Source organism: Neofelis nebulosa, chromosome 10 (genome assembly GCF_028018385.1).
Source record: "Neofelis nebulosa isolate mNeoNeb1 chromosome 10, mNeoNeb1.pri, whole genome shotgun sequence".
NCBI classification, from domain to species: Eukaryota; Metazoa; Chordata; class Mammalia; order Carnivora; family Felidae; genus Neofelis; species Neofelis nebulosa.
In genome coordinates this window covers 20,473,295-20,497,786 of record NC_080791.1, presented here as the reverse complement: position 1 = coordinate 20,497,786, position 24,492 = coordinate 20,473,295, and the positions used below count along the sequence as shown (strand labels likewise).

Sequence of the window (24,492 nt, the reverse complement as noted above, 5' to 3'; positions counted from 1 at the left end):
GCGGCACTCAAACATGAGCATGCTTTAGAAGGACTACAGGAATGCATTACAGATGGAGATCCTTGACTCCCAAACTCCCAGATTCTGACTCTGAGGAGCCCAGGGTCTCCCGGTTAAAAGGTTTTAGAGAAAGTAGAGCTTGACTCCTTTCCCAAACTCCTATCTCCCTGTCTTTAGCATCTGCACACCGGACACAGCCCCACGGCCTCCACCCGTCACAAGCACAGGCAGGTAGCTTCATCAAACCGCTGTCCTCCCCAGGAGGGGTCTAACCCTCAAACAGCCCTCTATCTTCTACAGCACCGAGCATGACGTGTTCCAGATGTCTGCTGCTCCAAATCTGTTTGCCAAACGATCGCATTCCTCATACACTTCTAGAACTGTTCCTGTTTACGTCGCATCTCCTGTGTGCACAGCCACACAGATCCAGTAATACGTGCATGGCTTCCTGGTGCCCGGTCCCTGTCTACGCTCTTCAAACCATACACCCGGCTTCTCTCTGGCCTGTGTGTGTCAGCCCTACCCTCTGCAGTGTAGCAGGAGAACCGAGTAGTTCCATTTTGCAGGGTGACCAGAATGCCTCTCTCCTGGGCCATACCAGACCCCAAGATCTAGGCAGTACCTACACCCACGAAAGCTGCATCCTTACAGTAATTGCCCAGAAACGTTTGTTTATTGCTGCAGGCCAAACAAAGGGATGACCTCGGTGGGTCGGGTGAGGCATAGGCAGGATACACCCACAGAGATAACTCTTAAGAGACAAGTCTCAGCGCTCAGCCTTTGTCTCCTACACCCCCGACAATGGGCTGGGCTGGGCAAGGCAGGACGTCAGGCAGCTTGGGGCTGAGACGAGGGAAATGACCCCGAGCTAAACATTAACTCTATGGCAAACACTGGGAGCTGGGACCAAGTGGTACCCCCTCCCTGGGTATGACACGGGGAGGGAAGGGGTGGAGGAGCCCAGGAAAAAAAACAGATGGATTTTGGAGGAGTCCTGGCCTCACCTGAGAAGAATTCAATTAAGACCCTCAAAGGAAATCCTGGCCCTTCAGCCAAGTCCAGGTAGGGAGAAACCAGATGTAGGAGACAGGGGGAGGCAATGAACAGAGAGGAGAGAGATAGGGGCAGGACGGCATCGTGCAGAAAGCCAAGGAGGGGGTAGGACTGGGAGGGGTTCTCATCAGGAGAGACGGGACCATTCTAGAGAAGGTGAAGGGTGGGGGTCGGGGGGCAGAGGTCAGGAAGACTCTTGGAGACCATGGGTAAACAGGTGCGGACAGACGGGCAGAGCTGAAGGAAGGACAGGTGGCCCCACCTGGAAAGAACAGGCTGCCGAGGCTGTCAGCAGGTCGTCTCTCAGACCCTCCACTTTCTACACTGTCCCCCTAATGTCCCCGGTTTCATGCCCACAGAGCTTTGTTCTCTTGCTCTCAGTCTCGTGCCTGCCAGGCCTCCTTGGTCAGTCATTCTGTAGGATTGGCGCAATCGCTTTCCTCGCCACCAAAAAGCCAGCATCCCCGACCAGGGGCATGGGGCAACTTGGGCACTGAGTCTCTCCCAGCCACCAGGGTCTAGGCTCCTGACCTCTGACCTCAGACAAGCTCCTTCCCTGGGTTGCCATGACCACTGACCGCCACGAAAGGGGTGACGCAGAAGAGGACGGTACCTGTGCCCACGCGAGGCATCGGACAGGAGAGCTGTGACTGCTTCCTCCAAGAAGCGAGCCCACTGTACCCAGCAGGCGCCATCTTTTGGGGGGCAGACTACACCCCTCCCACTCCCAACTCTGCCCTTGGCTCCCTCCACAAACTAAAGCCCTGTTTCTGCTCATCCCTCTGGCTCAGGTCTGCCAGGGGCTGTGCCTCCCAGGCTGGGGGCCTTGGTGAATAAAGCTGGTATGGTCAAGTAAGTAGAGGGGGAAGGGTTGAGGGGAAGAAGCGTAGATATGAACAGGCCTGGGAGGGCCTTAGGGCAGTTGTGGATTGCACTGCCTTCATATCCCACTCTTGACCTTCATGTCACATCCCTGGCTAGAGACCAGAAGCCCTCACACCTCAGCCTTTCCACGTGTCTCAGGACCTAGCCACCTCTTGCCATGGGCCCACTCTTTAGGCCCGGTTGGTCTGCCATCATGCTGACAGGTCTTCCCTGGCTAGACAGTGAAATGTGTAAGGGAGGCAGGTAAGGAGGGAGCTGGGAGTGGGCGGGGAGCTGCACACCCAAGCTACTCTGACAACCTGAGATGTTCTCTCGGTGGTCAGCAGCTCTGCGATGACACCCCCCCCCCCCCCCCCCCACCGCTCCTGAATCTGACCAGGACATTTGTGACTGTCTCCAGAGCTGGGATTACAGAGCCTTTGCCCATCCTGTCAATGATGGCACATCAGCCACCACCATGAGTGTCAGGGGACAGATTACAAAGAGAGTTGTCAGTAGAGATAAGCAGGGGGGATGGGGCAACACAGTAAGTGTCTTCTGGAAAACCATGAATGGACTATCAGGGGGCAGTGCAGAGGAGGGGAGCGGTTTGAACTGAAGTTTCCTGATGGGGCCTCTGCACGCGAGAGCACAGCCACATGCGTGGCACACAGCGGGGGGGTGTCCAGCCACCCAAGGACGCAGGCACTGGGGGTATGAGGGCACCCCACACCCGTGTGCATCGATCCAGGTGGCTCTGGGGAAACACCCAGGTGGTGGCTTCTTCCTGACCGAGGCAGGGCAACGGTGACTCGGGGAACGGTCACGCTCAAGTCCGTGCTACAGATAATGAGCACACTGGTACCATCAGAGCGGGCAGAGACGGGGTGGGGGGAGGGGGGGCAGGGGATGACACCTGCTGTGTGGAAGAGGCAGCATCTGGCTTCCCCCCCAGACACCCAGAAGTGGGCCAGGCACCAGCCTCGGCCTCAGAAGGAAAGCAGGGTTTTCACCCCAGGTTATCTGAAGCCAGCCTTTCTAGGGCTCTACCCACTATGCTAGCCGCTGATCTCCCTCCTGATGTAAAAACACACGGAGGCAAAGTGGAAAGGTCACCTAGATACAGCTCCTCACACCTCTGGCTCGGGCCGGCTGGAGGTCCCTCGTCACCTCTCCGCGTCCGAGCCTTTGCTCGGCTCTGCCTCGTCCTCCCAGCGTCCACCTAGCCCTTCTCTGTCCTTCTGACACATCATCCCATTCTGTGGCCTGTCCCTGCCCCATGTCAGACCTCCACAGAGGAAGCCGGGGAGGAAGGCAGACAAGGAACCGCATCTGCCTGGCAATGCGGGATCAGGGGGGAGAGGAAAGGGGAGCCACAGGAAAACATTTCTGGAGGGGGCTCGTGGGGTCTGGAAGAAGCCCCAGAGTGGAAGCACGCGTCCAAGAGAGCGGTCATCAGGAGGAACGCTAAATGCTGCTCCGCAAAGAGTCCCCCTGTGCACTCGGCCTCTGTGAGCTAATGACTGGTGCCAAGGGGAGAGTCGATAGATAATGTTTCTGGGATTCATGCGGGGTGAGGGGTGGAGGCCGGAGGAGACACGGACCATCTGTGAACCCCAGGAAGGCCCGGGAGACGAGACGGAGTGGAGGCCCGTTTTAGAGGGAGACGTGCGGTCAGCGAGGGTCTCCAGCCGCAGGGCATCGGTCAGGAAGCAGGGCTCTGGCGGCCCGGCTCCTCTACCACCTCCCACGTATCTGTCGCCGGAACGCCTGAGTTCTGGGCCTCACGTGGTGGCTGGCCTTTCCAGCTGGCCTGCGAGAGGCAGCGTCCACTTCCGTCCTTCCCTCGGCCGCCAGCAGTGATGTGCGGGGCTGGGAGAGGCGCTGAGGGGAGAGTGTGGGGAACCTGCCGGTGGCAGACAGGAAGGGAGAGCCGGCCAGAGAACGGGAGTCAGAGGGGAGAGGGAGGAGGAGCCAGATGGAAGAGCCAAGGCAAGGAAAAGTGAGGTGGAACAGAGAAGCCTGACTGAAAGAGAATGAGAGCGAGAGGGACAGAGAGAGAAGAGGCGAGGGTGGGGGCCGGCAACCAAGATGGGGACTTGCATGTCCAGATCTGGAAGTTTCGATGGTCTGACACGGCTGCAGCCACCTGCTTCCCGTTCCTTTCGGGGATGCAACTTTTTGGGGCGGAGGTTTCGTCAGGCAAGGGGCGCTGGAGCCCCTGCGCAGCTCGCAGGAAAGCGGCCCCCACCCTCCTCCCTCACAGAAGCGGCGTCTCTCTCCTCCAGGAGGTGAGCTGTCAGCAGCGCCGGGGTAAAGACCAAGGTGGGTCCACAGGGAAGGGCTGGGGAATGAGAGGGGACAGTGCGGCTTTTCCCTGACACAGGCCGCCTCAGTCAGCGAGGCCCCCCAACCTCTGCCTTGTCTGTGCCAGGCTAGAGGGGCACAGCTCCCCACGGAGCAGCAGGAGGTACCTGACCTGGGGGAATCACTGAGCCCTGTGGGAACACAGCCCGCACGTACACACAAGCGATCCTGACCCAAGTCCCTACGTGAAACCCAAGCCTCCCCACTCCCACCCCCACCGCCGTGTCCACAAGCTCTGTCACTCACGGCCACCCTCTCCCACACTTGCTGCCCCCCCCCCGAAGCCTGCTGAGGCCCGGCCCGGTGCTGGGGAAGGTGGTACCTGCATGATCAATCAGACTCGAGTGTGGGGAACAGCAGACTCGGAGCAGGAAAGACAGCTGACCTGAGGCCAGGCTCTCCACTCGGCAGTTCCAGGGGGCAGAGTACAATTTGGTGGCAGGGGCCAGCTGAGAGACTTCAACCGGCTGCTCTCCAGGGGGAAAAGTTCAAACTGCTGCAGCCCAGTCTATGCGATGGGGGTTGGGGTCTTGGAAGGGACTGTTTACCCCACAAAACAGTTTCTGGGTCTGCAGCAGCTGGCTGAGCCACCACCGTGGACGACATCAGGCTACGCCTCCATCACAGACCCAGGAGCAGTGGGCGTCTTCTAGAAGGAAGATGCCCCTCGGGACTACTGAGGTGTGCCTTGAGGCAGAAGTCAAATTCTCCCAGATGGGACAGCCTCTCTACTTAACGGGGGAAAGTTTTCTGGCTGCACTGCCCCCAAAATGTCTTGGCTGAAGGAAGGAAACTTTGCCCCTACGTTCAGGCCCCGGGGCTGTCCGAGTCCCAGAATTCTGTCTGGTCTCTGGACGCCTCCCCCAGCTGGGCCCCTCCACTGGGGCTGGAAGAGCCCCGTCCAGGAGTCGAGGGGAGGGCCATCCTTCCCAGGTCTCCCTGAATCAAATCCTCCCTCACCAGCAGTCCTGTCCTCCTGCCCAGGAAAACCAGTCTATCTGGTGTTTCAGGGAGGGGGCTGGTCAGGGGCCCCTGAGCTTGCTTGAGCAAGCCCATGGGGCGGCCAAACCTCTCCTCGCCACCTCTCCGTTCCCCAACCACCTCCATCCACCACCCGCTTCCCACGTGCCCGGACAAGAAGAGAAAACAGGGATACTTACGTTATACCAACTCTGGCTTTTCTGAAAGGACAAAATAAGAGAAAGCACAATTAGTCTGGGACGAGATGGTGGGAATGGCCAGGGTATTCCTGGCTCCAGAGGGAAGGTTACACAGACAGCAGAGGGCGGGCAGGGAGGAGGAATCCAAATGCAGCCGGATGCTTCCCATGTGGCTGCTCGAGAGGGGTCCTCCTTTCTCAAGACAGCTCCAGAAAGGAGGCCCAGGGAGCAGTCCATGCTGGAAACCTCACCGAGGTCGGGGCGGCAGGCAGCGGCAGCACCAGCCAGAGCTCAGCTGGAAGGGAGTCGGAGCCCCATCGTGAGGTTTTCTGATGGGGGTGAGGGGTGCGCTGCAGGCATCCGAGACCCAGTCCCCAAATGGGCCCTGACCAGAAGCAAAGTGCAGAGAGAGACCAACCCAGCCTTCCGCTCCAAGTCAGCCCCTCTGTAGAAGGCAAGATGGGACCTTCGGGTAAAGGAAGCAAAGGGGCTGCCTGGAAACTTCCTCCAACTACGCTCTCGGCGAGCAGAGGCGTGAATTCCTCCTTCTGCTCAATAGCTGGCTGATGACCCAGGTGGCAAAGGGGTCCTGGGGAGGTTCTGCGCTGAGAGGAGAGTTGAAGCACATGATTGCCGGTTGTCCCTCCCCACTCTGTGCTGCTGTAACTCGGTTCCCAACAAAATCAAGACTCCGTCCCAGCTCCAGACTTCAGGAGCTGGTTCATTTCCTGCCCTGGGCAAAGGTTACTCGTTTTCATGGCAACTGAAAGTTCTTTAGAGCAAGAGGGATGGCTAACATTGTGCTTTGTCTACCTCCAGTCTCTAATCCCACCTGAAAGCTAGACAGGTGGACAGGAACACACACGCATACCTGCCTGGGCCCCAAAACCGTGAGGTGCTGATCCAATGGTTTTAGATTGGGGATGGGGTATTTCAGGTTGTAAAAAACTTGTCAAGGGTGTAATTCCAGCCAAGAATCACTGCATCAGGGAAACTGCTGGTCAACAGCTGTACACACAGGTGTGGATCCTGGGCACAAGTGGCAACTTTTACCCTCCCACCTCGTTGAAGGGGCCCCGACTCATAAGGGGAGGAAAAGGGCAGCCACTGTCTCAGAATGTCCACCGGGAGCAGGTCTGGCTGGGAGGAGGGTGGTCATGTGACCACCACCCCCCTCCTCACCAGCTCCCCCGTTCCACCAGAACCCTCTAGATGCTCTCTGTAGTCATTTCCCAACAAAGGCTATCACTATGGCCCATCTGGAAGCCACACACTCGAACCACGGCCTTACCTTCTCCTCTATTCCAGAGGTCTTAGCAGGTAAAGGGGCCAAATCTGAATATTTAAAACCAACTATTTCACTGTTGAGGGAGCTGTTGCCCCATGGGAATCCTGGACCTCGATCTGAACATGAGCCTGTAATCATTTGGCGAGAGCCACCCATTTCTGGAGGCGAGTGGATGGGGCAAAGAGGCTGTGTCTGACCTTACTTGTACCTTGCGAGGTCTTCATTCCTGGGTCCTGTCTCTGAGATCACAGGGCATGAGGCTGTGCAGGTATCCACTGAACCACATCTCCCAACAGCGGAGAGGAACCTTCTAGGATGTGCCAGCCTCGCCTGCCCCATAGTTTCTGGCATTTCACCAAACCGAAGCCGGGCCCTCAGATATCTGCTTCACAGCTGAGAGAACTCTCCGTCACCTGCCCCCTAGCTTCTCACCCCACTGTCCTGGCCTTCATGTTAGACCCTGGGAGAAAAGGGGACAGCAGGAATGAAATCGGGCTGGGTGCGGGGGACCCAAGATCCTTCATGATTACTCTTACGTGCTGTTCCCACTCCTGCCTTAGGTATTCCTGTACTGCCACACAGATAGATGTCCCTTTGGAATCCGTTCAGAGTGACAAAGAGCCTCAACCAGGGAACCGGTGTCCCATTTCTGTGTGATACTTTTGTGTAATACTTGCTCGTTCCTAAAGGGGGGGAGGGGGTAACAATTTGTGTTCCCAAGTACTGAAATGTGTGAAATGAACCAGCCAGAGCGAGGGCTTCTGTCCTGTCCCTCAGCATGACACTCTACCCTCGTCAGCCATCTCCAGGCAGCTTCTCATCTGTCACCGCTAAGAAAAATGTCCCCCACCCCACCCCCCTGTCAAACCCAGAGTAGCTCCTGGGAACACCCACTGCGGGCACAAGTCCCTCAACTCTGACCAGCCTCCTGGAGGCAAATTTCATCCTCTGGCTTCACTCTCCCAGGGCTGAGTCCCCAGCTCACGGGGGCAGGGAAACCAGAGGGGCTGAGGACGTGGGAAGGGAGGAGGGAGCGAGAGCAGAGGCGTCCAGGGACACAAGTTAGGGTGTCTGCTATTTGCAGCTTCTCTAAAATGCCCCTCCTTCGCAGAGAGGGCCAGAGGCATGGAAAAAACAGAACTAGGGGGTGGGGGTCGAGGCTTCTCTGACAGGTTATGAATGGATTCGGCTAAAAGGGGAGCGGGGGAGTCAGGAAAAGTACTCAGAGCTGCCCAGGACAGGGAACTGAGCAGGGGATGGTTCCACTGCCTCCTAGAAGGGGTCTAAAGAACAAGCACTGAAGGAATACGAGGCCTCTGGAAACAGACCCACCTTCCCTAGAGACATCTCCCCAGTGCAAAGGCTCCTGGGGTCGGGAAGGTGGGGGCTGGGGGGCCAGAGGAGGGGAAGAGAGGAGCTCTACTTATAGGAGGCACAAAATAAAAGAGACTTCTTACTTTGATCAGGTTAAGTCTGTCATACTGGAAAGAAAAAAACCACAAAAATTAGGGTTGGAAAACAAGGAGAAAGGTCAAGGGGAAAAGCTGCAGCGAAGCCACGGGATGGGTGACAGAGCACACCCAACGCAGGAGGACTCCCCTACTGGGGTCATCGCAGCGGCTGTCCTAGAGCAGGAGCCGGCCGGAGGGCGGGGGGGGGGGGGGGGGGGGGGGCACGGCCGCTGGCTCCCCCTAGTGGCCGCAAGCCAGTACTACAGAGCAGAAGCTGGGTGGCCGCACAGACTCCAGGGGTCTGGGGAAGAGGAAGGGAAGGACGCCTAGATATCTTCTAGCTCGCTGCTCTGGGCGGGGCTGCACCCAGAAGGGTCAGCCTCAGCAGTACAGTTACACACTCACAGGAGAGGGGCCTTACGGATCACCTGGTCTGACCCCTCCATATTAATACGAGGAAATGGAGGCCCTGAGAAGGCAAGGCAGACACCGCCCATGCCTGGCTCCAGGGAGAAGTGGAAGTACTTTCCAGGCGGCCTGGAAAATATACAAGGTCATCTCCTCTAGGAGGTGGATGAGAGACGGGGTGAGGTGGCCTGGTGGCCATAATAGCAACAATAGCTCTGGCGACCAGAGCCCTTTGCCACGGATACGTCTGGTCAACCTGAGACCACGTTCCAACTGGGGGAGGGGGTATCCTAACCACAGGAGCACGCGCTCCACCTCTCCTCACCTCACCTCTGCAGCTCTCCCTCGCTTTCCGCTCCGGGCCCCTGACCTGTGTAGCACCTAATTCCTGAAGTCTGTGTGTCCCTCACACACAATGGTTTCCCAGACCGACCTCAGCTGCCCCCATTTCCCGCTGAGCTGGCAAGGCACCCCCGTCACCCACAAGTCAGTCCTGTTCTAATGGCGTTTGGAGGATGGTGGTGGCAGTGGTGACAGCTGTGACTGGTGGGAGAATGGGGCCGAGGGGAGGCATCCACCCAAACCAGGGACTCGAGGACTATGTGTTTGCCTCACCGAAGCCCATCAAAGGGAAAGAAAACCTAGACCACCCCCCCCCTTTCCCAGCACCTCCCTCTTCAGCTCATGAGAGGGGGACCAAGGCTAACTTTGAATTCAGCTCCTGGCCCCTTCACAACGCCTCATTCTGACTCTCAGAGTCCCAGCCTGGCTCAGCGGACCAGCTCCATGAAACACGCCCGTCACCCCACTCACTTATGAGTCCTCCAGCCTCTGACGTGTAACGTCCCCAACTACACACGAGCCTCTACGAGTCGGGTCTGGTTTCCGGACAATCTAGGCACGTTTCTTAAGGTTTCTTATTTCCCTTCCTAGCCTGTAGGCTGCCAGGGGGCAGGCACGGGCCCGTTACTCGTTTCCCGAGGAAGACCTACCATTTAGGAGATTTTTAAAAAATCCTCCTTACGGACTACTCGCCTCAACCCAGCACCCGACTAAAAGAGGCTCCTCTGTGGGTGGTGGCTGACGGCCATCAGTAACGTGCTCACCGAGCGCCCTGCTGGCATAGGGGTGAGAGGAGACGAAGCCCGCAGCTTCCGCTCAGACACAGCCAGAGAGACGGAATAACCCGATGCCTGGGTCTAGCGACACGTGTCCTCTCGCCAGCCAGAGCTGTGAGGGGCTGGGAGCGGGTGCTCACCCCACGGAGCACTCCTCACTCCCCACAGGTAGAGCTCCTCCTTCCCTGCCCACAGCGAGCAACCACCATGTGAAGTCTTCAGAGCCAAGATGTGCTTTGAGCCTGAAAGGTCACAGACTCTGGGCTCAGCCCCGTAGTCTCTTGCTCTTCCCTCAGGAATGAGAACAGCTGTTCGCCCTCCTCCTCCCCAAGACACTTACAGAGGCTCAAGACTATTATTAAGTCATCCCTCTCTTTTTCTTCTCCAGGCGACATCCCACCTCCTTTTCCCCTGTGGGGGTTATTTCCTGAGCCCTGCCATTCTAAAATACCTACTGCTCACGCTGGACTCCCTCCAAGTTCTCTTCGGACCTCTGAGATCCTGGGGGCCAGGGCAGACTCTGGAACTGCCCCCTGACCTCGTCGCATTTCTACAGGGCCTGGCAGGGGCTACTATCGATGTCCATCGACCTCCAGATCCTGGTACCACGCCCTTCTGGAAGAATAGCTCCGATCTGATCACACTTCAGGATCCTAAGAATACCACAAGCCCCCGGGCTGGGCAGTGGGTGGAAGCCGTGAGGGATGCCCAGGCTGAGCAGCTGTCAGTGGGCAGGCAGAGGGAAGAAGGTGCCAGGTAGAGCTCCTGAGGTCACTTTCCCACACCGGGGAACTCACCTATGGGAATCTGTGACCCTCAATCATCTCGCCCGGGGACTCTGGTCTCACCCACTAAAGCAGGTGTAAGCGGGTATATCAGGACCCAAAGCCCAGCTGGATGGGGCTTCCCTTCCCCCAGAGCAATGAAACTAAGCCCCGGCAGGACTCTGCTTCTAGATGGCTCCATGTAAGGAGGGAACAGATTCCCAACCCAAGGCGGTATTTGGGGAGCAGGCAGAGACAGGGGAGGATGGGGGACGGGTCTGTTCTCCGACTTTGGGTGCAGTAGGAATGGTCCCTCTGTAACTTCAAGCCAGCCTGCCAGGGGGCAGTGGGGCCGGCCCTTCTGGGAAAGGGACCAAGCAAGACATGGGCCAGAGTGGGCGGGGGCAGAGGGAGGGGTGCGGAGCGCTACAGACAATTCAACACCGGAGGGGAGACCAAAGACAGAGACAAAAGATGGCTTACTTTTGAGAGGCGCTTGTGAGACTAAGACCATGCATGCAAAGGAGGTATTTGGGAAATGGTGGGGAAGAAGAGGAAGAACAAGAAAATCAAAAGACAAATCAGGTGGGAAGCCAGCTCCCGTGCCTCCCAGGGGCCCCTTCCCCTCCCCGGGGCCTAGGAGTCCAGCAGTAACAAGAAGCTTTCTGAAGGAGCATCTAGGCACAGACCACCTCCTGCTTCCCAAAGGACTGAGGAGGGGACAAGAAAATCTCTGGGGACCCATAAGTAGTCCGGGCCCCCCTGGGGCTCATTTTATGTCTTTCCTTAGGCAAAGGCCCAGGCCCTCGGCAGGTGGCACTGACACTTGCAGGGGATGGAGAGGCCCTGTCACCGTCCTCCTGGCCCAATGAGTACCAAGTGGGTTATTACCAAAGGTGAGGCAGAGTGATAGCCAGGGCGGAGGTTAAAAACCCCTCTCTTCCCTGAGGACTCTCTCTTCCCGGCACTACGCTCCTCCCAGATAATGCTCCCCTCTACCCCGAATTTGAAAAGAGGAAGCAGGACTAAACGGATGACCCCCTCCTGGTCCCCAGAGCACCCTTTCTCCAAATCTCAAGGCACGTGAGGCTCCCTACCCCAAAAGGAGACAACAGTCACCGTGGAACCATTTAACTAGCGCTTGGGGCACTCTGAGTGTTCCGCTGAGAAGATAAACTAGGGTCTCCCCCGCCTGTCCTACCCTCGCCTCACTGACACAAGGGCCCTCGAGGAAGGGGTTGTCTACCTCGCTGACCCCCAACACTGGCTTCCCCGCAGCCAGCTGACGAGCAAGTACAGAGTCCCGGCAGCTCCCGACTCACCTTGGAATTTTTGCCGCCACTCCGGCCGGACTGCGAGGAGCAGCTGCGCTGGACGCCCTGCTCCGGCGTGGACGGGGACTTGTCCGAGGAGTGGTCTGAGCCCTTCTCCACCATGGTGTCTCCGTCCGGGCTCTGCGGGGTTGGCGAGCGAGACCGTTTCCGGAGGATGGGGGAGCAGGCCGGCGTGCTGCGGTTTGAGTTACTGGCAGTGCTGCAGGGGCAGATGGAGAGAGGGAGTGGGGTGGAAAGGGGGGAGGAGGAGGAAAGACAGGCAGTCAGTGATTGAAGGCCAAAGACGGGTCCCAAGGAGCCAGCTCAGGGAGCCAGGGTCAGGGGCCGGGGAGAAACAGGGAGAAAAGGGCCCAGCTATGATCTCACTGCACCGTAATACTGCTGCTGGCCAGGAGGGGGCGGTGGTGCCGATGTGAAATGGAAACAATGTGAAATGACATAGAAGGGGCAAGTAGGGCAGTTAGACATTTAGATATTCATCCATCCATCCGACCACCTGTCTGTCCATCCATCCAAATATCGTTCGAGCCCCTATTACATGCCAAGAACTGTCTAGGGAAAACAGAATTTAAGAGCTGAAAGGCTCATTACAGATCATCCAATACCACGAGCTCCTTTTATGCACACTGCATAACTAGTTCCGACATTTTGTTTTGCAGATACGTGCCCATAAAAATGGTTAAGAATAATCCTACTTTCAAAGCAGTCACATGCATATTATTTCACTGAGGCATTATTTCTTAAGGCATTCCTAACGGCAAGTGCCATAATCCCTATTTTTAAGGTCTTCCGACTTGCAACTCAAGCACAGCATAGTATTTCCTTGTAAGCCATGTTACTCTCTGTTTCCCCTGCCCAGGGGAAAGATGAACACAGCAGAAGTTCTCACATTCCATAGCCCCCTCCACCCAAATTCGTTTCCAACAGGCACCGTATACATCCCACAGTACCAAATCCGCTCACGCCAAGGCTTATAGGCTGTAATTATTTACTATTGGACACTTAGCGTGTGCTCTTGATGGAACAGGATGGGCGTAAAGAAAGAGGGGAGGGGAAGTGAAGTTAAGTTCTAACAAGTGTTTGCTTTGCCCTGAGAGAATGGAAGGACAAACATGGAAAAGGACATGGTTAAGTGGGAAAGAGACAGGGGGAATGGGAAGGGAAGCATGGACGAAACTGCAAAGGCAAAGAAAGAAGCACAAGGGTAGGGGGATGAGAAGCCGAGGGCCCCCTCACCCACTCCGGTCAGAGAGCAGGGTCAGGCTTCAGGGACAGCCCAGATCTGAGGCTGTGAGGGCCCCTCCATCCCAGCCTTCCCTAAGTGAGTGGCACGCAGGGTAGGGAACACTGTCATTTGCATGAAGATCCAGCTGTGACCTCAGATGTCCCATCGGACCCATTTGCAATGAAAACCATGCCCCTCTCAGCAGAACCTTGCACCTGGGGATCCTCAGCAGAGAAGGAAGGAAGCCCAAAGCCCAAACCGGCAAGTGGGGAAGGAGGGCAGCAGGGGGTGAGTGCAATGCTCTAACTTTTGAAGGAAACTGATGGAGAGAAGAAAAAAAGGAGGCCAGACAGAGAAAAGGAAGACAAAGGTGACCAGAGGACGTATGGAGACACGTTAAGACCCAATGTTTTGCTTCCCCCTAAAACAGAATTCAGATAGATATTGCTTACAAAACTAATAATAACTGTGCTTTTGAAAAAGAAGCTCTTGGAGCACCTGGATGGCTCAGTCGGTTGAGCGTCTGACTCTTGATTTTGGCTCAGGTCATGATCCCAGGGTCATGGGCTCAAGCCCCACATCAGGCTGCAGGCTCAGTGTGGAGCCTGCTTAAGATTCTCTCTTTTTCCCTCTGCCCCTCTCCCTCTCTCATTCTAAGATAAATTTAAAAAAGAAGTATTTCTTCAAGTTCTCACTCCCCACCCCCCCCCACTCATTCACTACTGCACACCGAGGAGAGGGGAAATTATGTTCCTTTTCTTCACTTGGAAAAGCAGAGTCTTGGAATGGTGGTGAGGAGATTCTCGGGACATGGTCTCTGGGGGGAAGCCTCTGAAAGCTCCTGAAGGGTAAACTCGGGTGCTCATCGTTCTGGGGTAGCTGCCTCTCACTCAGGCCAACTTCAACCCACAGCCAAGTACTCCAAGGATTAAACTGTCTTCTAGGATTACTTTGCTGGAAGAACGGTCGGGAACTCTACCCCTAACCTCAACTAGTTTGCTCACAGACATACCAGAGTGTGGACGATGCCTAGCACACGTCCATCTCAGTCACAACAGTTCGGCTCCTGTCTTTCCCTTAAATCAGGGACATCTTTTTTTTTTTTTTTTTTTAATTTTTTTTTCAACGTTTTTTATTTATTTTTGGGACAGAGAGAGACAGAGCATGAATGGGGGAGGGGCAGAGAGAGAGGGAGACACAGAATCGGAAACAGGCCCCAGGCTCCGAGCCATCAGCCCAGAGCCTGACGCGGGGCTCGAACTCACGGACCGCGAGATCGTGACCTGGCTGAAGTCGGACGCTTAACCGACTGCGCCACCCAGGCGCCCCTCAATCAGGGACATCTTGACACATGGCGAGTCCGGGTGCGAGAATGGAAAGGAGGTCTCCTTATCCTTCTCCAAACTCTCCATCCCCACTGGTAACAGGCTGTTGAGGAGGGCTTCATTCAGCAAGGGCTGGGCACAAAATTCTAACCTGGAGGAAACTCACTCCAACTACCCAAAACCACATGAATCTCCCACTCAGTGATCAAAATGCCCATGAGATTCCCTCAACCACTGAGTGGCCCCATATCAGCTGACCTGACTGACACGTGCCACCCAATGGATACCCAAATTCCTACTTTCAACACATCCGTAAGCTTATCCTGTCATTTGTCGTGTTAGTCTCTGTGCTTTGAAGGCCACTGATGATCCGTGTTGTTCCCGAAGCGCTCTTCTCCGCTCCGTGATGCCACACAACTCTTTCTATTCCTCTTCTGGCCTCAAACGCTGGTTTCTCTCTTGCTGACTCCGCCTGAAGTCTGGTCCTTCCCCACGGCCCGAACCACCTCCTGCATAACTTCAACTGTACCTTGCAGCAGAAGACTCACTCCCCTGCCTGTTTCTGGCTCTGATCGCACTTGCTCCCTTCAGCTCAACAGTCTGCGGCCGAGTGGACAACCCCTCCGAAGAGAGGTCTCGGTTCAGACTGAGAACCGAGCTCACCATCCTTCCTCCCGAAACTCCTCCCACTACCACCCCTCGTCAGCGGCATTACCATTCCTCGTCTCCCAGCCTGCAAATCCACGTCTTCTGTGTCACTCCGAAAAAAGTGAGTCACCGGCTCACATCGATTCTATCTGCAGAAAGCTTCTTAACCCATCCCTCCTTCCCTCCCCTCCCCCACCCAGGGTCTCTTGCCTAGATGCTTCCACGAGTCGTTTAAGTGGTCTCTTTCATCTCCTTTCCCTGTCTCGTCCTCATTCCCATCTCTGTCATTCGATCTATTTTTTTTAATTAATTAATTAATTAATTAAAATTATTTATTTTTGAGAAAAAGAGACAGGCACAGAGTACAAGCAGGGCAAGGGCAGAAAGAGAGGGAGAGACAGAATCTGAAGCAGGCTCCAGGTTCAAGCTGTCAGCACAGAGCCCAACAAGGGAGATCATGACCTGAGCCAAAGTCGGACACTTAACCAACTGAGTCACCCAGGTGCCCTTGTCATCAATCTTTCTTTTTTCAACTTTTTTTTTTTTTTTTTTTTTTATTTTTGGGACAGAGAGAGACAGAGCATGAACGGGGGAGGGGCAGAGAGAGAGGGAGACACAGAATCGGAAACAGGCTCCAGGCTCCGAGCCATCAGCCCAGAGCCTGACGCGGGGCTCGAACTCACGGACCGCGAGATCGTGACCTGGCTGAAGTCGGACGCTCAACCGACTGCGCCACCCAGGCGCCCCGTCATCAATCTTTCTAAGTACAAGCCTGATACGATCTTTCTGCCCGCCCCCCCCCCCCACCCTCGCCACAGGCATGCATCTTAAAGTCTCAAATCCTCAGAATGGAAGTCAAAGTTCTCTACGGAAAATGATGTTGACACTTGCCTGTATTCCAATACTTTATCTCTCCTTATACAGTCTTTGAGGGTTTCCGTATCTTAGTCCCATGTATCTTCCACTGGTGTTAATACGCACTCACTTCCTCCTGTCTCCAGGCTTCCATACCTACCACTACTTGTACGTGAAGGGCTCTTCCCGCCCTGTATCTATCTACCTACTGGAGTCCTATTCAGCTTTTAAGAGCCATCTCAAACCTCACCTTCCCCACAAATCTTTTTAAAATCTCCACCACTGAGACACCTGGATGGCTCAGTCGGTTAAGCGTCCAACTTCAGTTCAGGTCATGATCTCACGGTTCGTGAGTTCGAGCCCCGCGCCGGGCTCTGTGCTGACAGCTCAGAGCCTGAAGCCTGCTTCGGTTTCTGGGTCTTCCTCTCTCTTTGCCCCTCCCCTGCTCATGTGCTCTCTCTCTCTCTCTCTTTCTCTCAAAAATAAACATTAAAAAAATTTAAAAAATAAAATAAAATCTCCACTAATGAACTGACTAGAGCATTTAATATATTCTGCCTGGTACACACACTCTTGGGGGCACCCACCTCTGCACCTCCCACGTGGTTTCATGTGACACCTTATAAGTAGTGTGTGCTCCGGGGATGTCTGCTGAATTACGTATCAACCTAGTAAAGGTTTTCACAATCTCCGTGGCTTTAACAATCCCCAGGATCATGACACCTCCCAAACAGGTACCTCCAACCTGTTAATAAAAATAGCTAAAAGTTGGGGCGCCTGGGTGGCTCAGTTGGGTAAGCATCCGACTCTTGATTTCAGCCCAGGTCATGATCTCAAAGTTCCTGAGTTCGAGCCCCACACCAGGCTCCCTGATGACAGTGCAGAGCCTGCTTGGGGTTCTCTCTCTTTCTCCCTCTCTCTCTGCCCCTCCCCGACTTCTGCTGTCTTTCTCTCTTAAAATAAATAAACTTAACAGAAATAGCTAAAAGTTTATGAATGTTTATGAGTTCCTGGCATGGTACCAAGCACTGATGAAGCACTAGTTTATTTTATTTCCCAGCCAACCTATGAAGTGTTGATGGAGATTATCATTCGTCCTCTTTTCAGGTGATAAAACTCAATTACTGACAGATTTAGTAATTTGCCCAAAGTCACACAGGTAAGTGGCAAGAGAGGATTTGACATGCAGGCCTATCTGATGATAGAGCCTATTCTTGGAACCAAGCATTCGGTAATATTTGCTGGGTGAATAGATAGAAGGATGGATGGGGTGGCTGGGTGGATGGAAAGAAAGAAGGAATCAGCTTCCTGCCTGCAGTTTTCAATCCATTCCCTATTTTGCTGTTACAATGAACTTTCTAAAAAAAAGTGATTTTGCCATTTTGACCATCTTCTCCCTTGCTCGAAGTCCTCTATGGTGCCCAACCTCCTTAGAATGGAATCTGAACTCCAAACTATGGCAGAGAAGCTCCTCAATGATCGTATGTCAAGCTACCTCTGAAAGCTCCATCTTTGCAACTCTTCCCAGGGGACCCTCTGCCTCAGCCATCCAGGACTCCTTAGAGATCCTTGTGCCACGTTCTTGCCTTTCCCTATCTTTTCAGTCTCTCTCATGCTGAAAGTACCATTTCCCCCTCCAGGCGCCCTCCCAACATTGACCCCTCAAGACTAAGCCCAACTACTCCCTACTCCATTCCCCATTCCACTCTAATCCTTCACTACACAAGAAGACAGCTGGGATTCTAACTCACCACAATCACTATTTGATTTGCTACATGCATACCTAACACTCTTCAAAGGTATCCCCTTATCCTATAGATTTGGATGTCCTGCTGAGCAAATAAAACCCAATTCCTCTGCATCTCATAACCCTACACTATTGTTGTCTTTCCAGCGAACTCTACAATGGGCCATTAATCCAATCCTGCCACCATTATTAATAATAGTATTACTTTCTATTTCAAAACCTTGAGGATTTAAAGCTAAAAGGGACCTTGGATTTACTACCTAAAGGGAAGGAAGACTCGTATTGTAGGAGCTACTGGACCATGACCTCCCTTCCAGAACTTTGCACATAGCCACACATAAGAAATCTAAGAAACACGGAGGCTGCATGGCTGCCAGAGTGATACGCTTTCAGACCTGGATCTTCTGCTCCATACACACACACACACACACACACACACACACACACACACACCGAGCATGCAGCATTCAAGTCCATAATGATGAGTGACAAAGGATCCCTGTGCTTGGGACATTATTATAGTCGGGAAGAGCCAGACACGTGTTCTGCTCCTTCCAACATAAGCAATGAGCGGCAAGACAGGGAAGAGTCCAGGAATCTTACGCAGACTGCTTTCTTGAGAATTCAGCACTTGAGACGTGAGCTGGGTCCTAAATAACGTGTCAGAGTCAGCCAGGTGAAGGCATGGCAGTAGGATGGAAGAGAATGTGCCCAAGCAAAACAAAACAAAACAAAAACCCCTGTATAAACAAAGGTGTGGAGACCTAGAACAACTGGGGATACACAGAGCACTGCAAGAAACTATGTGTTACTGAAGCGTAACATGCTTAAGCTGACGCACATGAGACTCCTCAGACTATCAACTCTCCCCAGTAATAGGTCCACTGAGACCCCCACCAGCCACTTTTAACCCACTCACTGCAGGCGGGGGGGGGGGGGGGGCAGACCTCATTCACTCACTTCCCATCTCTCCCTTTTTAAAGATCTCCAACAACGCTTTTTCATTCCTCTCCTGGTTACCCTGCTAACAAACAGTGAGTGCTTCCTTAAGTCTAATACCTCATGTCGCTCCTGGGTGCGGAGCGACAGGCATGTGTCTTGTAATCTCTGTGGCAGAAATGATTACACGGAAGGCAAACAAGTGAACCTGAATGAGGAACACCACCTAAGCTGCTGGGATGGCAGCAGCCCCTTTCCTACACGCTAACACGTTCCACTGGCCTGGCTCATTCCCAGATTCCCACTCACCCTCCGCACACCTGGACACTTCATGTTTCACATCATCCCTTCCCCCAAGCCCAGCCCCGCCATGACCTGTCTGATCAAATGGTTCGGCCATGATAGTTTCGGTGCCAGGACATTGGTAATTTTTCTGACTCCCTGATATATTCCAGGGCACCCCCAAACTAACAGGAAGAACATTTAATTAGAAATTCAGAAAGCCAGTTTCAAATGAAACATCTGTTTGCTGAGGGCCTGCTTGGGCCGTTATGTCAGGATTAATTGCTGGCCTGTAGAGTTGTGTCAGCAGGCTCAGGCTTGAGTCCCAGCTCTGCCACTTGCTGGGTGACATCGGTCTCTGAGTCTCATTTTTCTGCTTAGAGAAATGAGAGGTGTTAATGCGTATCTCATAGGACTGCTATGTCGAATGAAATAACGTGAGTGAAATATTTAGCGCAGGGCCTGATACATAACAAATGCTCAATAAATACTATGGAGCTTCTATTATTGTTCAGAAAACTGTTGTTCTGGGGCGCCTGGGGGGCTCCATCAGTTAAGCGTCTGACTCTCGAAATCCGGCTCAGGTTGTGATCTCTCAGTCATGAGATGGAGCCCCCGTCAGGTTCTGGGCTGAGTCTGGAGGCTGCTTGGGATTCTCAGTGTCTCTCTCTCTCTCTCTCTCTCTCTCTCTCTCTCTCTCGCCACCTCGGTCTCTCTGCCCCTCCCCCACTCGTGCTCTCTCTCAATAAACATTTTAAAAAAAGAAGAAGAAGGCGGCTTTTGTTCCTCTTTGTAAAATGTGGAATAAATACCCTTGCCCTCTTTCCTCAGAGGATTATATGGACATGCTTCAAATGCTCCCAAGCAGGACTTCCGGGGACCACATCCACCTGGATGTGCAGGATCCTTGAAGTGCAGAATCCCAATCCCACCCCCACGCAATAAATGACAATTTCCAGGAGATGGTGTTAGGAATCTGCATCCTGAACAAGCACCATAGTAGACATTGCGCTCTAAAATTTGAGAGGACTCCCAAGGATTCGTCAAAGGGTAAGTGACCGATCTGTCCCAGATGACAGATGACTCCTTGAGTGAACCGCCCATTCAGAGTCTCCCATGTCACCAACTCACGGGAACAGAAAGTGAGTTGAGTCTGTCATAGAAACTGGCAATGGAGAATCGTGAGCTGATGAGGAGTCGGCTCAGAGATGTCGTTCTTGCAGTAAGGCCACAACTCGGCGCTCGATGGGATTGTGTCGCCTTCGTTTGGTGTGGGAGCCTGACAATTATCATTAGAGTCCATGCCCACAACGATATGACAAGCATCGAATCCCTCCCTGCCTTTAGCAGCATCTAGTTAAAACAGATTCTGATCTCTGGCAGTCCCTAATTCCTAGCAGACGACCATTCTGTCCTCCAATTCTGTGCCTCCCATCGCCATGCCAATCGTGAGGTTTTGTCAGTCACTCTCCTCAGTTCCTTCTATCAGCACTGCAAACATCCATGTGAATTAGCCAGCTCCACTTTGAATCTCCCCATAGCACAAAGCCCACAGGTATATTTGGGTAGCATTTGCCTGAAATTTACACGCTGCCTGCAAACGCCTCTGTGAGGTCTCTCCACCTAAACCGGTTTCCTCATTCAGTTTAGTAGGGCTCCCTGAAGCTGGCTTTTTTTCCCCAATTCCTCTCTATACTCCAGCTTGCCACTTGACAATGTCTCTGTACCCTCTTAAAACCACAGCATACTAGATGGGAAGGGTGGGGTCCAACAGGGACTTTATAGACAGGGGACTATGACCAGAATCACAAATCCCAGTGGAGACCTCAATTCCCCTTGGATCCTCCTCCTTAAGAGAGCAAAACACCAAGTCATTGAGAGAAAAAAAAAAAAAAAAAAAATCTTCCCAGGCCCCAGGCCTGCTTCACTCCTTGTTATGATGTTCCGGAGTTGCCGACCTTGGTCCCCTGTACCCATGAAGATAAAGCCAGCCTCGGGTCCCCAAGAGATGACGGGTGCAGAGCAAGAGGTGGAAAGTCTCACCCTGTCCGGTCCTCTCACTGACAGATGGGAAGCACAAGCCCAGAGAGGTGCCACGACTGCCCACCAGGGGGATAAAAGGGAGCTGGACATCCCAAAGCTCAGCACAGGGGGCTCAACAGTGCAAGTCTCAGTGTCTCCCCAACCCTTCCGCTTTTTAAGATACTGGATGGAGAGGAAGTTTCAAAGAATGAGAAATGTACTACGGTTTCTCTTAAGAGGAGCATCCTGTGACCGTGTATGAAACCCACCCTCTGTGGACCTATTACTTGGAATCTAAACCTGGCGACAACTCTACCATTAGGTCGGTTCCTTCTTTACGGAAGAAAGCCAACTGTTGCCTTTTGTGTCCAACTGTGATTACCTGATTGAAAACAAAGGCCAGGCAGCACCTAGGAGGCAGAAGCTTTTTTGCTGTTGCTGTTGTTGTTTTTTGTGGGTTTTGGGGGGGGGGGGGAGGGTTGTCATTGTTGTTGTTGTTTTTGATGGTGCAGAGGTTCTCTTCCCAACTTTTGCTACAGTGGAGTCTCAGCCTGGCCCAGCATGCCATGCTTTGGCTGGTTGTGGCAGCACGCTGCATTTCAGCAACGGGCAGGAAAGGAGAGGGCTCCCAGGACACTGCCTTTCTCCCTATCACAGTTCACACAATGCCAGCAGCAGAGCCCGAACCAGAATGGGCCTCCCTCAACTGCTTCAAGAGCAAGATTTTGACAAAGATGAACATCTCGTTCCCTGTCCTCTGTTTGGGTAACCTGCTGAAATTCCCTGAGGGCTTTCCAGGTTGGGCCTTTAGGTGAAGTATACAGGGTGTTCAGGGACAGGTTCTGTTTGAAATTCAGAACCCAGAAGGTAGAACTACAGGCTATTGCCACATCAGATCACAGGCAGAGAAAACTGACAAATGGAAGACCGACAATTCTCCAGACTCACTAACTGGCCACTGGTTATCCACACACTGGCCCAGGCCCTGCCCTCTGCCTCTCAGGAGTCCTCATCTCTGTAGATATTGTATAGATAATTCAGGTCACTTCCTATAGCCAACAAGCTTCACTTACCCAATCTTCCATTCCTATCTTGCTCAAGTAACTACGGAAAGTTAAAAAAAAAAAAAATGTGTTTTTTTTTTTTGGGGGGGGGGAGGTAAATTTTACTAAGGAAATAAAGATAGCAGAACCCATTCAGAAACATTTGCAAAACATTTAATACCTAGATGTATCTCATTAGAAACCTACTTAAGCCTCGAGGGAACTACTTGTTGTGGGGGAAAGTCCCAGCAGGGACTTCAGTTGTTGATGAATTTATTAATTGACCTATTAATATAAGGGCCAGGTTCATGGAAAGTCTTTGGCCAAGCAGAGAAAAGCAGACCTTCAATTACCCTTCTACTGGTGTTCTCGGTCCAGGGAGGTGATGCGTGGAGAGAGAGCCCTGATCACAATGGCTGGAGCCTCCATCCATCCTACTCCCCCACTCCCTGGCTCTCCTGCAGCTTCTGTTCAGCCAGAGTTTGGAATTCAATCCAGGCACAGGCATGACAAACACTATTTTTCATTTCCATGGAGACCAAGGCCTGCAATAGAACCAGGACTCCATGCCTGAAATGCCAAAACAGCCTGACCCACTTTTCCCCCTTCCTACAAAAACAAAATAAGTTTGTTTGGGTCCTGCCAGAGCTCCGGTTATCTCTATGGACACTTTGAAGAGGAAGGAATGATAATAACCTTTGAAAACTCTGAGGATGCTACAAAAGCTGTCAGAAGGCAGACACGAATTGCTTCACCCAAAAGGCTCTCAGACCAAACCCATCCTGTGTCCTCGTCTTAACCTTCTGGAGGGAGAGGGTCATATCCCCTAAGACATGTACTTAATGGCTGGCGACACTACTCCCAGAATCCAAAATCGGGGAACTGTTTTCTTCAATGTCCTCTTATGCCACTCTCCCCCTCACTCTCTTCTGGCCTCCCTGGACCCTTCTGTTCCTCGAACACACCAAGTCCACCACCTGCCCCAGTGTATTTCCCTTCTGTCTGGGAACTCTTTTGAGTTTTGAATTCTGGTTCCTTTTCAACCTTCAAAGTTCAAAGGCTACCTCCCTAGAGCAGCTGGTCTTGAAGGACCACTGGGTCTAAAGTGCCCTCCCTTGTCTCCCAGGCAATCATGATCATGGCCTGCCTTTCCCCCTTGATGGCATTTAGTAGGAGCTGAAATTGCCTTTGTCGTTGTTTTGCTGCGTTTCCTATCAATAGAGTGAATGCTCCGTGGGGGACAGGGCCTTGTCTACTTGTGTGGGTCGCCAGTGCCTCTAACACAATGACTGGCACAAATCTGGGACCACAGATGCACTGCATGAATAAAGGAATGAGCTCTTTTTAAAGCCATTCAATCCACTGTTCGGCCACTCTGTTAGACATTTCTTTCTTAAGCCTGCCCTAAATCTGCCTTGTTGTAACACCAGCCCACTGGTTCTTATTCTGACTTCTGGATCCATGCAAACTGAAATTGGTGACATCACTTCCAGGTTCTATGCTGGCCTGGCCACTTTCTCTAAACATCAGTATGTATGTCTGAGTTTAAATTCTGAGCTGCTTCGTGCTCTTGAGAAAAATGATTTTATCTTTCCGTGAGTCTGTGTTCCTTGTCTGTCAAAGAATCACAACCTACCTTACTGGGGTGAGGGGCAGAATCTTAAAAAGCAAACAAGCAAACAAACAAAGCGATTTGGACAGTACCTCCCCCTAAAATAAAGGTCTTCCTATAATTGCTCACCGAGCAAAAAAAAAAAAAGTGTTAGAGAAGCAGGAAGTGAATTCCTAGTTAAGAAACTGAATCCTGTTTCTAAATTCTGTCCCTTTCTTCATGGCACAGAGGGTGAGAATATCAGTTGTTGCTATGCACGCCTTCAGCTAGTTCCTCCCTCCATGGGGCTGGGAAGATAAGGACTTAGGATGGAGCAGAAGATGCTGAAATTACTCAAAGGAACTTAACTGGTTTCGTACCGTTTCCTTTCCCTGAGATTATTCACTGCAGGACAAACATCTACGTTGGGAGACAGTCGTGCTGGGTTTGCGGGCAGTGCTGGCTGAACTGATCTGTCGTAACAGTCTGTTGCTTGGAAAGTGCCTTGGTGGTCATGTAATCCAACCTGTCACCAAGTGCAGGGGTTTTCTCCGCAAGGCCCTGACAACCACCATCCAGCCTCTGCTTCAGATCTCCAATGAGAGAGTACTCACTGGGTGGCCACATACGTGCCAGGACAGCTCTCAAGGGATTTTTAGGACCATGGTCCTTATTTCTCCATGATTCTTGGAGATCATTATCCATCCAGCTCTCTCTGAGCTTCACGGTCTGTGGAAATTAAGCTAACCCTGCTGATTTGATGTCAGTGAACAAGCATTTACTGAACACCTACTATGCACCTCCAACCCTGAGAAACCTATTCATCCTGAGGGCCCCACAGGGCAGTGACTTGTGTCATGGTTCTATGTAGATACACAGAGATGAAATACACAATACTAAACATGATTATGGGCACACAGTAGGGACTTAATGCTTTTAAATTGGACTCACTATCAGTCTCAGCCAAATCTAAGTACAATCCCACCCTAAGTATTTCAGAAGCCTCAA

General features: G+C 52.9%; 1 protein-coding gene across 15 annotated transcripts in view; it reads right to left on the bottom strand.

The window, feature by feature from the left end:
- Nucleotides 1-24,492, bottom strand: part of GRAMD1B (GRAM domain containing 1B) — a 246,433-nt gene that overhangs the window by 36,259 nt on the left and 185,682 nt on the right. For 11 of the 15 annotated variants that reach the window (XM_058687109.1, XM_058687099.1, XM_058687101.1 and 8 more), the window contains 4 exons: nucleotides 11,796-12,006; nucleotides 10,957-10,977; nucleotides 8,190-8,213; nucleotides 5,445-5,465 (listed from right to left, as the gene is read on the bottom strand). In XM_058687109.1, the coding sequence (XP_058543092.1) occupies nucleotides 5,445-5,465; nucleotides 8,190-8,213; nucleotides 10,957-10,977; nucleotides 11,796-12,006 (277 nt within the window). The remainder of the gene's footprint in view (nucleotides 1-5,444; nucleotides 5,466-8,189; nucleotides 8,214-10,956; nucleotides 10,978-11,795; nucleotides 12,007-24,492) is intronic. The other 4 variants (XM_058687102.1, XM_058687118.1, XM_058687103.1 and 1 more) reach the window with 2 other exon arrangements.